Raw genomic sequence first — 16,582 nt, 5'->3', positions numbered from 1 at the left:
CCTGTCAGTGAAGTTAGAAAATTCATTAACTCAGGAAGCTCTGTTAGACACAGCATCTGACCTCACCTTGATGTCCACCACTCTGTTCCATCAGGTTAAAGCCATAACGAGGAAAGCTAACAAAGAGCTACAGCCTCAAAGTTACCCCCTGAATGTCCAACCCTACTCACACACAAGCATAGCAGTGGACAAAATAGTCTGGATCCATCTGACTATTGGCCCAATGAACCTCGTTCACCCGGTTCACATTTCTCCCCTGGAGACCATCCCCTTTCTCATTGGCAAGGATCTCCTTAACCGATTCAAGCCACTGATTGATTCCAAACAGCTAAAAATCTGGGCACAAGTCCGGGAACCATTACCAGCTTCCCTACCCAGTCCCTCGTCAGTGTGCCACACATTTGAGATACAAGCCACAATACCTGGCCACCTCTGGGAGCCGCCAGGCATCACAGATATAAAACTGACTAAACCGAAGCAAGACACTCCACGGCCTACCTGGCCCCCTAACAAGTGTCTCGCAAATCAAGACACCTTTCCAGGTGACCTAAAGACAACTGCAGGAAAAGAAGAACACTTGCAGCAAGTCATCAATATGGTTCCATCTTCAACAGAACTTACAGGGGGGTCTCTAGAACATCCATGTAGTCCAGGGCAAGACCTAGATGCAGATGCCACAGACTTTTCCCTCCCTCCCGACCCATCAGTACTGGTGGGTACGAGGTCACAAACAGAACCATCAATCCAACTCAAGTCTGCATCAACTCAACCTGCATTGTCAGATTCAGATCTCCTCGCCTTACAGGCCCAAGATCCGGCTGATCACAAAATGGTTCTTTACCTCTCCGATTCCCTGACACATGACATTCTAGAACCTGACAGTAAGACTGTTCCTGACCTTAGTGACTTGTTTAGTGCTAGATCCTCACTCCGTCTAGTCAAGGGCCTGCCTACGTATGTCTCCGAGGCCCTCACTTCACCTGCGCTCGTGGTCCCTCGAAGCCAAAGGGGGGAAATGCTGATCCATGCCCATGACTCTCCATGTGAAGGCCACAAAGGAGTTAAGGCCACACATCAAGCACTGCAACAAGCCGCCTACTGGCCTGGCATGATAAAAGATGGGATATACCACATCAAAGACTGCCTGGTATGCCACCAGATTAAGCCCTCAGTTTTGACTCACAGAGCCCCAAGACAAGAATAAGGACTAACCTATCTGTGGTCAAACCTCCACAAACGCCGCAAGGCTACATTCACATTTGCACAACAACACCTCAGAAAGAGTGCTAGAAGACGCAAAGCTTATTATGACGTCAAAGCATCCCAACATGAGTTCCAAGTGGGGGACAAGGTGCGGTCCTCTGTGTTCGTCACACCTACAGGCAGGGCCAGACAATGCACAGAGAAATTAGCTCATAAGTCCTATTCAAACTACACAGGGCCCCACACCATCACTGACTAACTCCTCCACCGAATCAAAGTTCCTCCGGAAAGGGGGGATCCAACTTTATTTGGGCTCACCACGATCAAATCAAAGCCCATAAGACCACCTTAGAGAACAAAATCTAAAGAAAGAAATCCCATAGAGCTATCTACAACTCTTCATCCATACTCTACTCTGGCCATTATTTCACCCACAATGTGCGCTAACCAAGCTGTCTTTGTGCTCTAGACACTTAGTGGGGGGGTGAACCCTAAGGTGACCCTTAGCCCAACATGTAGTTAAATAGTTAAACAACGTATGATATGCATAAGCTTAACGATGTACAATTATCTCAGTAGGATGACCTGGCTGAGTGCAGTCCTGAAATTCAGCATTATAACGACCTCACTGTCTTAGTGCTTAACACCTACAGCATCGTTTTAAATAAGACCATATGAACAGCTAATATGCTTCTCTCTGTCCTACATGTTGATGATGCTCACACCCAACTGGTAAACACACTCATTTCAGACATGTGGCGTGGAATCAGCGCCTCCGTTGATAGCTCTGGTAGGGGAAGAACCCCTCCATATTTAATACCTCACTTTTTGATACAACACAATTTGACCAAAGCTACTAAAGGAACCTCCACAGATTTGTGGGCTCACTTTGCCTATACTTTAGGTGGTGTGGTTCTAATATATTGCAACCCTCAAGATAGGGAACCAATTTTCCTAGTTAACTTACCCATAGTGTTTACAGAAAACCTCTACCAAATTTACTCTTCCAAATTATGCATGTGTACGTAAGCCAAAGACATCTACTACCGTTGGTCTAAATAAATTGTTTATACATGATAGTACTAATGGTATTTGTGGCCTCCGATTTCTGATGGACAGTGCGCAGTGCCCTGTCACCGTCACCTCTAAAGCCTCCAAAGCTATACTGCATGTCGGAGATTTGGCTCTGTATCAGTTAAACCCTGATCAATATGAAAGTGAAATAGAAATAACTGACTTCTTTGCGAAACACCGCCTAGAACTAGAAACACATACCCTTACATGTATGAAGGTACCCAAGTGATTGACTTGACCCCAGTAGGAAATGTATTGAAGGAAATCGCGTCCCTACCTATCGCCCCTTCTCAACCTATCTCCTATTCCTTGTCAACCCCAGACACCGTACTAGCCACCGTTGTGGGGTTAGGATACGTGTTAGTTTTAATATAGCCTACTTCTACCTAATGCGAACTCGGATCCTGCAAACCCAGTTAGACGAATGTACCAGCCACCTAGTCAAGATTGTCAGACGCAAAGATCTTTACCCTGGCAGTGACCAGGGGGAAGATGAGCTGGATAAGGACCTAGTTCTCCTAGAGTTACCCTTGTAGTGCACAATAAGGATAATGTCGTACTAGTTAGCCCAACCTATTACTTATATGATTTCTTTATCTTTCTCTTCTCTTCATGAGGCAACCCCAATAAAGCATGTGAATGTTGGTGTCATGTTATGCTCTGCATCCTTCAGCTCTCTCCATCTTGTGGCATGCCACCCACTATCGTGGATGCCCTACCAAGTGGGGGATATGTAGTGGAGACAGCTAAACGCCATTTCACTGTGACACCCAAAATGGAATCCTTTCCCACTGAACTGAGAAACTGACTCACATCTCTTTGGTTGCATGTAAATTTAAAGACTGATTCTTTACACAGCAACAGGCCCCAAAGGACCCACATCCATAGTGGTGTTTACCTCCCAAAAGCCTACAATGCTGACCTTATGATCTCCTGAGCTTGGGAGAGAGGCCATCTAAGAGAGGCTGGTCAAAACCAACCTTCGTCGAAGGACACTGGGACCACAGTCAGGAAGGACCATAAAACTCTAAATTCCAACCTTATCTGATCGCCCACAGTTTAAACCCACTCTATGTCCTGTGTTATAATCCAGAGCTGAAGATACAAATATTTCAGAGATCTCTGTAACTCCAAATCTGATCTGTACACAGAATTGGGATTCAGCCTACAGGAACCAGCTCGGCGAATGCAGTCTAGAGACACCGAACTTGACTACCTTCCATACAAGGAAAGATTAATTATTCTTGAAACCAGTATTCAGCTTTCCAGCCTTTAATTTAGATTCATATATAACCAAGTATCAACATGTAATGTGCGATATTAGGCATACACATATCTATGTATTAATTTGTATGTTACTCATTGAATGTAATCATTCTCATGTGTGCATATGTGACCTCACATTCATGCCTGTCTGTGCATTATGTGTCATTTATTGTCCAAAAGTGGAAATTAAGAATGGCTCAATGTGTAGACTAATAGAACCAAATTAATTCTTGTTTAGGCAGAGTAGGTAAGACAATTTATTTAGGAATAGTTTACTTTGTCTTCGAATTGTGTTTATCTGTCTTCTTTGGCTAAGTCATTAACTAGACCTGGAAAGACAGGCACTCCTCGCTCTCCCCCTCTCTCTCTCTTTCTCTCCGCTGTCTGGGCAGAGGTCATGAATATTCATTAATAAAGGCCAATGCTCAATGGCCTGATGAACATGAAAGCACCTTACAATTACGCCCCTAAAACTTGTTTTAAAAGCCCTAGCTCAAAGCGAAACAAAGAGCTTGGCAGCCTGGTAATTTGGGAAGACTTGGAGAACTTCGCCAGAGTCGCCGAGACTCAAAGACTCGAACACGCCAAACCATCGCGACTGTTCGCTGGACTCACGCCGAACACCGCAGTGTCCAGAAGAGCGATGCCAAGAAACCACAACTAACGCTCTCACCGAGTCCAACAGAAGATTCTTCTTTATTTTATTTTATTTTCTTTATTCTACGTTTCGTCGTCAAAAGTACTTTTATTTCGTCAAGTCGTTCAAGTCAAGCTAATCTTCTTCTTCAGTCATCTGCACAAGTTTGTCTTCGCCCTCCAGCTGCGACTGTGACATCACCGCTAAGTCTCCGCAACTCGAGCCGTCTCACGTGACCTGCTCCGCAGACCTTAGCCGCCTCAAGAAACGAATCGTGAATGCGCACTGGTTGGTCCGCGTCACCACGCCTCTTTTTCGAAGTAAGACGCTCAGTTCATATGCTGTTTTGGGGTTGCCAGCTTCTCTCTCTCCCGGAGTCCAAAATAGTAAATACTGTTACCATTAACCTGCCCAAACTTCCTCTTTCTTCTTTTCTATTCTCTCTCTAAAGACCTCGTGTCCGTCCCTGGGTCCTTAGGCAAGCCTTAGGATAGTCATATAATACATTTAAATCTCATGACCGTCGATAACTGTGTAGGTACCACGCCTCCACAGACAAAGGAAGGGGGGTGCTCCCCCTAGGCGCATGGCCCACGTCAGGACGGATGTGGAACTACGTCATCAGACGAATCCCCTTTAAAAGGGGGGATCCCCCTTTGTTCGCTCTCTCTACCTGGCTGCATCAAAGTAGCTACCTAGAGACGAAGAGCGCGCACACCTTCGGGAACAAAGCGGTATTGGTTCTGCACTCGAATCCTGTGCAGCACGCGACGCAAGAAGTAACTAGTTTGCTACTTTTATTTCTTTTGCGGAGTTCGCTAAAACCAATCGCTTCAGCTAGCCGACGATTAAGAACTGTTTGAACATTCGCGCGACGGCCGGACCTCCGCGAGTTCATCTTAACGTCGACAGCGACCACTTCCCCGGGACACCACGCAACGGACCATCGAGGGACCGCCGATTGAACGGCCACCACAGCTTCCCCTGGACGGAGCAACGCGATCCAGCGGAACCTTCTTCACGAAAGCGCACGAAGGAGTCCTCCTCAAGAGGCTACCTGGCCTACTGCGCGGGCCGCGGACTGAACAACTCAAAGTAAGACTGTGCATCTGGGCAGACTTAGAACATTATCTTGTTTTACTGCTTTCTGTGTGCTTAGATCGATGCTTTGTGAACGCTTGTTTGCAGTGGTGTTTATAATCACGTTCATGTTAAACCGTACTCTGTTTAAGGCTTAAAGAGATATTCTGTTCAAAGCTTAAATAGGTATTCTGTTTAAACTTGTTCGATTATTTACACTGATTCTTTTATTTCGTATAACTGTTAAACGTGTGTCCCACTATACGCTCGTTGGGGCTGTATAGTGACCGACGATACCGTGTCTTAGTTGGAGGAAATTTGCGTTGTCTGTGGCTGTAGTGAGAACTCGGTTTAAGTTTCGCGCCATCGAGTTTCCCTTTTGTCTCAAAGATCTCCTCCCCCATCCGCGCGCACTCGAAGACACGCACGCGCATCCGCGCGCACTCGAAGACACGCACGCGCATCCGCGCGCACTCGAATACACGCACGCGCATCCGCGCGCACTCGAATACACATCCACACACACACACACACACTAGCCAACCCTCCTGTCCCCTTTGTTTGCTATGCTTTTATTACTATGCTTTGTGATCAATAAATGTTTTTATGTTTAAATACTGTCGTTTGAGTCGTTGCTTCTCTGTTACAACCTGAAGCCAGAACTATTATTTGAACTGTAACCTTCAGATTTATAGTTTGTTAATCAAACAATTTGGGCTACGGGAGTTGACCACAATTAGTGGCGACCTTAGTTAAATGAGTTTATATAAAATTTGGGTAAATTTAACACGGTCTGAACTCCCACCATTTCGTAGGTAATTTTATGAGACTGATTACTAAATAAATTTGGCCAGCACCTACATAATTGGTGCGCCGCGTGAGGGATAGTTGCTTGGCTTCAGTTGTAACCGCGACAACGACTGCGCAGTAACAACCGCATAGTTAAAGGTATATACACCCATCCAGCCACTAGGTGGCGCCAAAATCTAAAAACAAAGGTTTTGTTTCATATGCACTCATCCATACCGGATAACACTAGATGTAATTTCAACACATAAATACATCACATTTTCCCTAAGAATAACAACTAACCATACTTCTCTAATTTGATCAGTGCTAATTAATGAGCAACCACCTTTTACTGTCGAATCTTATTAATTAGGACTTTTGTTGATCACATCTGGGGTGTTGTTATTCAGTAACCATTGACTGGTAATGAATTAACTAAGTTATATTGATAAGCATTGATGTTTTGATATACTGATGTTAATTGAATTCAGAGTAGCCTTTTCACCTAACTGAAAGTTCGGTTGCTTGCTCCTGTTGAATAGAATTTAATGCTGGTACACATCACTGGAGGTAGCTAGCGCGTGTGCTAACTGTAGTCCACCCTTGCCGCAACTAGAATAGATCCCTTAGCCGCTCCAGTACATTGGGTTTGCAGAAGTTGCTGCTCCTCGCTTGTTGCCCTATTTGATATAGTCAAGGCTTGGTGCTAGCTTCATATTCCCTTTTAATACACTGCTTGTGGTTTCTATTTGAGACATTCAAGGCTTGGTGCTAACGTCCTACACCGTTTGAGTACATTGCTGGTCCCCATCTGATAGATTCAAGGTTTGCTGCTAGCTTCAGATTCCTTTTGAGTACATGCTTGTTGTCGTTTGACCTAGTCAAGGCTTAGTGCTGGTCCTATACACATTGAGTACAGTGCATAGCCTGCTTGCCCCTAGGAGAACTGAGCCCTAGTCATAGGCCTGAGAATGAGCACAGCATCAGCATCCCGACGCAACTCTGGGGAGCAACCCCAGCAACCCCCTCACATCTCCCTTCCCAACCTGATCAGCCAACTCATCCGGCTGCCTGAAGAAGAGGAGAACAGCATCCAGCAATATTCCAGGGAGGACTGTGAGAGAAGGATAGGTGAAATGGTGGCTTTTATCCAGCAAGCTTCTGAGGTCAACATTCAGGAGGCCATTGGTCGAATATTCCTGCTCTTCCACAAGAAAACCAGGATGGAGCTAGATGCCCTGCAGGAGGAGGTGGATGACCTGACCAGTGCGCGACAGAGGCAGGAGGATGCCGGCTCGGGAGGTGAGAGCGACCTGGAGGTGAGGTCCATAGTGAAGGCAGTCAGCAGGATGTCCCTTCGCTCCCAGAACCCCAGAGATGGCCATGTCGTGCCTCCCCTGGAGCCAATACCATCTCACTGGGACTCAAGAGGTACCAGACAACCCAGCCTACGCCTCAGTCCGCCACGGCCAACAGTACCAAGAACTGCTCCACGCCACCACACTTCAAGTTATGACTCGGAGGAGGAACACCCTGAAGAGCTCCGCCCAATACGGGCTCCCCGAACCCCCTCCAGGGTTCTCACGTCCCGCCACGCGCCTGAGAGACCCCGAACTACGCATCAGCACTATTCCTCCTCCATGTCCCCCTTTTTCTTCTCACCCCCACGACGAGAGTCAACTCGCTGCTCTTACCGTTCTGACGCTCAGCACCAGGAACAAGTTCGCTTTGCTGACCAACAGCAGAAGGGCCTCCTAGATGCGCGGAGAGCTGCACACTCCAGACCTCCCTACCAGGACTTCAGAGACTACGGTCCTGATGACTACTCCCCGGAAAGAGAAGAGCCCCTGCACCACGGCAGATATGACGGACGCATCCTCCAGTCTCCTCAGCGTGGCAGGTACGAGCCACATCACTATAGCTTCGCCCGAGAACCAAGACCTAGTGATGCCCCACGCCTGAAGCAGCTGGACACCCTCGCCAAAGACATTGAGCGCTTTGATCCAGAGAAGCGTGACCACAACATTGAAGACTACCTCAGAGAGATAAGGCACTGTCTTTTCGACCTACCTCACTCCACCCACAGAGAGAGAGTCAAGTTAATCTGGAAGACGACTTCCAGATCAGTCCACGCATTCATAGAGGCCCAGCCAGCGGACACCCGTGACGACTTTGACCTGCTCTGTGAAGCCCTAGCAGAGGAATACTCCCCTTTTGCAGATGAAACCTCTGCGACCATTTCAGCCATCCAAATTAAGCATGGCCGCCACGAACATCCCCGCGACTTCTACACTCGCCTGAGACACGCCTACTTCCAAGGAAGAAATGGCCCAGGACTGGAAGAAGACAGAGCCTTCAAGTCACTCTTCCTGCACAACCTGCATCCATGCGTGCGCACCCACGTGACTCTCCTCACCCGGCAAGGTGACCCATCCATGCGTGACATTCGGAAGATGGCACAGATGGCCTGGGAGACAATCGTCCGATCGGTGGATAAGAGAGAAGAGAATCCCCAAGTACTCGCCGTGCAGAACTCCGCGAGCGAACCCATAGAATTGGAGGGCGCGGAAGTACCAAATGGTAACCGTGTCCACCATGGGGCTAGCCTGTCTCACCGCTCCCACTTGGAGAAAAAGCCAAGGGATTGGAGAGACGGACACAAACAGTCCAAGGGGGGTGATCTACACCAGTCAAGGGCACCCCAGAAGAGCCGTGGCAACCACTACTCCTCCCATGAGCCTAAGCGATCACCTAGAGAGAACAGATGGGAAAACCAGGATCGGACCTCTCGACGCCAAGAACACAGAGACCGAGGCAGAGGTCTAGAGACCGAGTCACAAGCCACTGCTGAATTAAGGACAGAGCTTCAGCTTCTCAAGGATACGATCACAAAGATGTCTCAAGAGAAGGACATGAACACCATCCGACCGACCAAGGACCGTGAGAAACGCTCTTGTGAGGATGGAGGCCCCTCGGTCGCATGACTAGGCCGAGAACCCTCCTCACCGCTATCCTGGATCCATCTCATTGGCTGGGGAAAGGGACCATCAAGCGAGAACGCACGGTCACCAACTGCGGAACAACCTTCACCCATTCTTTCTGCTTCTTCCTCCCCACTCCTGCAGTTCCTGGGAGACCTGGTCCAGAAAGGCAGCGCCCAACACATCTACACCAGTGTCCTCCTAGAAGATCACCCAAGTTTCAATACGCTGTTGGACACCGGATCGGAGATCAGCCTCATATGCACCGACACATTCTCCACCGTGAGACAGGCCTCACTCGCCATGGGGAGATGCCTCAACATTGAGCCCCATCAGCTTAGCATCACCTGCTATAGGCAAGACCACGCCCCAACCAAACAGAGAGCTTGGTTGGAGTTCAAACTCCCAGAGATGAAGAAAACCTCTAAATTTGACGCGGAACAGCTGCTCATCAGTCAAGACCTGCTCGATAGGCTGGCTCCTCTGATTGACTGTTGCAATGTGCAGTTACGGACCCAAGTCACAGTTTGTAAGCCTGTCAGTGACAGGACCAAGACATACAACTGTGACTGGAGAACAATTCCCCAAGCATGTCGGGTGGTAAACGGGTTGAACTTGACTGTCCCAACTAGGTCGGCTAGCGTTCCGTTTCGACTCATGGTCTTGAGAAGACAGAAGTTTGACTACCCAGGGGCTTTCTTTCATCCCGCACCGTGGTTCCTTGAGCTGAACCTCACCACATGTGGAACTCCTCTCCTTGAATTGACCAGTCGTTCAGCTTACCTTCTGGTACAGAATCCCACTAACTGTACTATCCAGGTGCCTGCTCGTACAACGTTGGGCTATTTGATCGACAGCACATTCCATGACTTTGAGCTGTCCATCCCCGTGATTGGTGAGTTGCCAAGGCTGCTTGAGGGACCCCAGATTCACGACGACGTGTTCTTTACCCTGCCTTCGAGAATGATAGCCATCGTTCCAGACAGGATGCCAGGCTCGATTTGTCGAGTTGATCTCAGTAAGAGGAACGAGATGCTTGTGTATGCAGTCATGCATAGTAGTCAGACCCAACCTTCTGTGAATGAGCTGACCACTGACCTTCCCAAAGAACCTTACCCAGGGTTTGAGGAGGAGATCCGGCAGCAACCCTCTGAAGAAGCTGATATCCTGACAACAGACCTTAATCAACAAAAGCTGCGAGGACCGGGAAAAGCACTGCAGGGCATGATCATCTTACTCAACGCTACCGCCCAGACCTTTAATCATCTATACCATGTAGTTGAGTCAGAACTTGTAGAGCTCAGTAGGGTTAAACAGTTCCTACAGGATGCACTGAATGAGGTTAGTTCCTCGATAACTAGCCTGAGCAAGGGTAGGATACCTCCTTACTCTGTCCCCATTGAAATAGTCGGAGGCATAAAGTCAGCAACTGTCACCACAGATGGAAAGTGCAAGGCCCTTATGTCAAGTAAGGGTGATGTCACCGAAACTAGAGTAGAAACGGCAGGTGACGGGTGTCTTGTTAACACACCCCAGCATGAGGGTGTAATGACGTATGAACGCCATGACACGGCTATGAGGATGAGGCTCCCAAACCAGACTGTACTCATTAGGGTCTCACCAGGGGCCACTATACACTTAGATGACGCTGTCCTGTACCACCTCAGTTCTAAAAGATACGAAACAGAAATTGAGTTAGTTGATGTCTTTAGAGGCCATAGTTTGCACCTAGGAGATGCCCTTCAACAGCAGCTTCTGCTGGAAGGGACTAAAACAGTGCAGGTCAGCCTGGACGAATCAGGGATCCAGACAACCTGGCTGAGCCCCATAGCAAGGAGGCCTGTGGGTCAGTGGAACCTGGTTAACACAGCTGTCCTTGGCCTTGTCTTCACCGGTTGGGTCATAACTGCAGGCGTCTGCCTGATGCTCCTGAGGTACACCCAAGCTCTAAACACTCTAATTGACTCACTCACTAACACTCCTCAACACCTTCGCCTTCAACCACTTGAGGCACCTCTTCCTTCCCCTCTAAAGGTAACTACCCTGACAAGGCAGTAAACCCTGACCGTTCCTCTCCACATTTGTATAGATATAAAAACCATACCCTTATCTCAATGATAGGAGGCCACACCGACACAACCTAGTGTAGTTAGTTGCTTATAGTTTGTTGTATATTTTGATTGTTTATTTTCTTTTTCTATCTTTGGTGTGTATTTTCTCCCAATATTGCATGTGATCTGCACAGACGTTAGAGTAGATGTTCTGCCCAGATGATACAGTCTAAATGTTCTGCCCAGATGTCAGTCATCACTTCCTGCCCAGTGTCATGTTTCATGATCTGCCCAGATGCTGTCAGTCTTGAATGTTTAGGTCAGTCGACCCAGGAGTGAAAAGGACACTGCATGGACATTGATAAGGCGCTGGGGACCAAGGTGGACGCTCACTAATCGGCGCCTGCTGTGGATGACAGGTGAACAGCGTGCTCTGAGGGCTCTACAACTTCACCATCAGACCAAGGGGGGAATGTAGGTACCACGCCTCCACAGACAAAGGAAGGGGGGTGCTCCCCCTAGGCGCATGGCCCACGTCAGGACGGATGTGGAACTACGTCATCAGACGAATCCCCTTTAAAAGGGGGGATCCCCCTTTGTTCGCTCTCTCTACCTGGCTGCATCAAAGTAGCTACCTAGAGACGAAGAGCGCGCACACCTTCGGGAACAAAGCGGTATTGGTTCTGCACTCGAATCCTGTGCAGCACGCGACGCAAGAAGTAACTAGTTCGCTACTTTTATTTCTTTTGCGGAGTTCGCTAAAACCAATCGCTTCAGCTAGCCGACGATTAAGAACTGTTTGAACATTCGCGCGACGGCCGGACCTCCGCGAGTTCATCTTAACGTCGACAGCGACCACTTCCCCGGGACACCACGCAACGGACCATCGAGGGACCGCCGATTGAACGGCCACCACAGCTTCCCCTGGACGGAGCAACGCGATCCAGCGGAACCTTCTTCACGAAAGCGCACGAAGGAGTCCTCCTCAAGAGGCTACCTGGCCTACTGCGCGGGCCGCGGACTGAACAACTCAAAGTAAGACTGTGCATCTGGGCAGACTTAGAACAATATCTTGTTTTACTGCTTTCTGTGTGCTTAGATCGATGCTTTGTGAACGCTTGTTTGCAGTGGTGTTTATAATCACGTTCATGTTAAACCGTACTCTGTTTAAGGCTTAAAGAGATATTCTGTTCAAAGCTTAAATAGGTATTCTGTTTAAACTTGTTCGATTATTTACACTGATTCTTTTATTTCGTATAACTGTTAAACGTGTGTCCCACTATACGCTCGTTGGGGCTGTATAGTGACCGACGATACCGTGTCTTAGTTGGAGGAAATTTGCGTTGTCTGTGGCTGTAGTGAGAACTCGGTTTAAGTTTCGCGCCATCGAGTTTCCCTTTTGTCTCAAAGATCTCCTCCCCCATCCGCGCGCACTCGAAGACACGCACGCGCATCCGCGCGCACTCGAAGACACGCACGCGCATCCGCGCGCACTCGAATACACGCACGCGCATCCGCGCGCACTCGAATACACATCCACACACACACACACACACACTAGCCAACCCTCCTGTCCCCTTTGTTTGCTATGCTTTTATTACTATGCTTTGTGATCAATAAATGTTTTTATGTTTAAATACTGTCGTTTGAGTCGTTGCTTCTCTGTTACAACCTGAAGCCAGAACTATTATTTGAACTGTAACCTTCAGATTTATAGTTTGTTAATCAAACAATTTGGGCTACGGGAGTTGACCACAATTAGTGGCGACCTTAGTTAAATGAGTTTATATAAAATTTGGGTAAATTTAACACGGTCTGAACTCCCACCATTTCGTAGGTAATTTTATGAGACTGATTACTAAATAAATTTGGCCAGCACCTACAACTGTATCATTCGCTGTCGTTGTTTAATTTTATATTCTTTGTTGTTCACTATTATATCCCTGGTTTAAATCAGTAGATTCACATATAGGTTTAGTTTCAATTTGAGCCAAATCATTCATATGCTTTGTATTAATTGTAATATTAACCATTTAATAAATGTGGACATTTACTCATCTGGTCACGGTGGTAAATGCATATTTTGGTCGATGGTATTAGGTCACTGCACGGAACCAGAACTTAACCCTTTAGTAATGAGACTGATCAAACCATATTCCACCTATCTCCGTTATCACAATACTGGTTCCTGAGCAATCAGGATGGTGCCCCGTTCATAATCCATAAACTAACATATGTATCCGCTACACGAGCTACTTTTATTATAGAGTAATTCAGTTACTACCTCAGTTACTTTTTTGAACAAGTAGTGAGTGACTATAACTAATTACTTTTTTAAAGTAACATTCCCAACACTGTGCAGGAGTGAGTCTGCAGGAGTGAGTCTGCAGGAGTGAACCTTCTGTTGCATCTCTTCCCAACTCCAAGTTCAGTGACTTGGCACAATAAGTGTGTTTGTTCTGCCACACACTGTTTGCGTGCGTAATTTCATTTGTGTGAAATATTTATTTATTTGTGTCAAATAAATATTTACAGAATTGCTGACAACTGCAAATCTTAACAGTGTACTTCAGCCTTCTGGACAGCAGGGTAAAGTTTCCAAACAATAATTATTACATTACAGTTACTGGACATGTTGATCCAATAACCCCAATGACCCCATAACCCCAAACAAAAGTATCTTCACCTCTTGTAAAATAATTTGTAAGTAAAATGTGTTTTGTCACAAAACACAAAAGAATAGTACTAATCTTTACAAGCAAATTAAATCTACTAATTTGCACTAAACTTGTCACGGTACGGCGGGCCCCCTACTTGTCGCCCCCGTATACAGCGGCAGATGTCCTGTCAATCATGGCGTTGTGTTCGTCCCTCGGGTGGGCGTAGCCCGTGATCAGTTTCACCTGAGGGTCGTTTGTTTGTCTATATATGTCTTGTCTTTGTACCAGTTGACCGCTGGTTATTATATCCTTAATTCGGATCAGTTCACGGGTTTTGGTTTGCGCACTTTACATATTAAACCATCCTATTTCCCTGAGACTCGGCGTGATCGCTTCCATTTATGTTTGCTCACCCTGCCCGTCACAAAACCAAAATGTCGGGTGCAAATAGCACACACTGCTACGTACACCCGGGTGCAAATAGCATGTGCCTATTTAAAATACATGTCCTGAAAAATGTTCTGGATTTTAATCATAAAAATTATAAAAATTTACCTTTGAAGCCATAAGCAACAAATGCAATTAATCCCAAACCACAAACTGAAATGCAGATGACTGTGATCTTCCAAGTATGAAACCCCTCTTCTGAAACCACACAAAAAACATGCCAAGAATGTCATACCATAACTTAATTCAACATGTTGCAAATTACAATTAACTATACATAATTAAGAGTGAAACAATCAGTGCCTAAATGGAATCACAAATAGAACTGAGAAGATTTAACTAACACCTGATCAAATCTGCTAATTCTGTTTGACTTCAACACTTAAATACTTGACTTCACATCTAAAATGTATAAGAAACATTTGTTTGAAGTATATCGTGATTTAGAAATGACAAAATGCGGATGAAATGCAGAAGTGTTATAACACAATGTATATTTAAACTTGTAGGCTCTTACTTTTCAAGGCCACATAAACAGAGGTGTCATCATACCAATCACTGGACCGAATTAAACACTTGTAAACTCCCTCATCAGAAGGATGGACCACTGAGAGTTTCAGTGAGGTGTTGCCTTTAGCAAGTTGGTCTTTAAATAGGCTTGTCCTCCCTCTATAGGACTCAATTTGCTCATCAGGGATGTCATAGAGGTCAAAGAGATGCACATATCTATCCGTTTCTGTCAGGTCTGGTCTGGTCCACTCCACTGTCATGCCCACAGCACTGATGTTGGGTTGTAGAGAACAGGGCAGAACCAGGTCTTCACCAGCATCAACAAAAAGAGTAGCATCTTGACCCACTACCTTAAAGTCCTCTGCAATGAAAACCAAACACAAAAACACCTTCTATAACAGAATTAACATATTCTCCTATATCAGTATTAGTTCTAACCCAAACTCTGCAGTGGTAGATATCCAGAACTAGACTTGGACACTTGTTCTCAATCTTTATGAGTTCATATAGGAGATTAAAGGCATATATAATCTATAAGACCAACATGGACATACCTGTTCTAACCACTACTATTATTTACATGTTTAACAGGTCCAAATGTACATTAAGCAAAGTTTTAGAAATACAGCATTATTAGATTTACATTCCAGTTCATGTTAACATGAACAAACTCACACACAGACACACACACACACACACACACACAAACAAACACACCCCACAGTTTACAGTACACGTACCTGATGTGGACTCCTTAAATAAAGAGAACAGTAATATCACACCAACCAGCTTCATCCCTGAAAGATGAACATGGGTTGGAACATGAATGCAAAGTGAAACCAGGTTAGAAACACAACACAGTGCTTAACAAGACTTCACAAAGGTAACAGGAACAGGAAGGCATTTACAGACATGGGGATAAGACAGACACAGGTGAAACTATTAAGTGGATTAGGACACAGATAGGCATATTAACACAAAGAACAAAACAAGGCAGGGAAACAAATACTGAAACACACGCTGGAATACTAATACTCACGATGCAGACAAAACAACGGCGATCGCAAACGCGCACAAGGTACAAGCAAACAGAGAGAATGAACAAAGAGCGTGAATGAACAAAACAACCGATAACCGACTAGGGGAACACAGGGACTATAAATACACAGAACTAACAAGACACAGGTGGAGACACTGATGACACGGGTGTGGCAGACAGAGGGAAACCATGGAGACAGACACGCAGGGAATAACACAGACACAAGGAGCAGGAACCCGAAGTAACAGCTAGAGAGGGGGGCGTAGCCCTATGTGACAGCTAGAGAGGGGGCGTAGCCCTACATGACAACTAGAGAGGGGGGCGTAGCCCTACATGACAGCTAGAGAGGGGGGCGTAGCCCTACGTGACAGCTAGAGAGGGGGGGCGTAGCCCTACGTGACATTCAGCTCCATCTATCCACTGTAAGACACATCATTTACAAATGGAGAGCTCTCAGCATCACCGTGTAGGGATTTTAATTATGAGATTTAACTCACCTACCTGCTTGTGTGTGTAGGGGTTTTATTTATGAGATTTAACTCACCTACCTGCTTGACTACAACCAAGGACAGAAATAGGTGCAGAAGAAGGATTGACGTGCATAAAACTTATAAAATATCTGACTCCAAATTATAGTTGGTAAGAATCTAAAAGAACTCACTTCCCAAATAGATCAGTGCAGGTTGTACAATATACCTAACCAACTTTATAAAGTACCTTGCTATAAACAATAGCCTGCTTTGTCAGAGGTTTATCATAAACATGCATAGCAGATGGGATACTTTAGAGGGAATTGATATTAGCATTGATTTACCTTTTAACTGATACTAATAATGAGCTCATCT

General features: G+C 46.2%; 1 protein-coding gene across 3 annotated transcripts in view; it reads right to left on the bottom strand.

Moving 5' to 3' along the window:
* Positions 1–16,582, bottom strand: part of LOC143484636 (uncharacterized) — a 328,223-nt gene that overhangs the window by 135,554 nt on the left and 176,087 nt on the right. For 2 of the 3 annotated variants that reach the window (XM_076983471.1, XM_076983470.1), the window contains 3 exons: positions 15,439–15,495; positions 14,706–15,059; positions 14,297–14,386 (listed from right to left, as the gene is read on the bottom strand). The exons of the other annotated variant lie outside the window; for it this stretch is intronic. In XM_076983471.1, the coding sequence (XP_076839586.1) occupies positions 14,297–14,386; positions 14,706–15,059; positions 15,439–15,495 (501 nt within the window). The remainder of the gene's footprint in view (positions 1–14,296; positions 14,387–14,705; positions 15,060–15,438; positions 15,496–16,582) is intronic. 3 annotated transcript variants of the gene reach the window in all.

Source organism: Brachyhypopomus gauderio, chromosome 20 (assembly GCF_052324685.1).
Source record: "Brachyhypopomus gauderio isolate BG-103 chromosome 20, BGAUD_0.2, whole genome shotgun sequence".
Lineage (NCBI taxonomy): Eukaryota > Metazoa > Chordata > Actinopteri > Gymnotiformes > Hypopomidae > Brachyhypopomus > Brachyhypopomus gauderio.
This window is presented reverse-complemented; position numbering and strand designations above follow the sequence as displayed.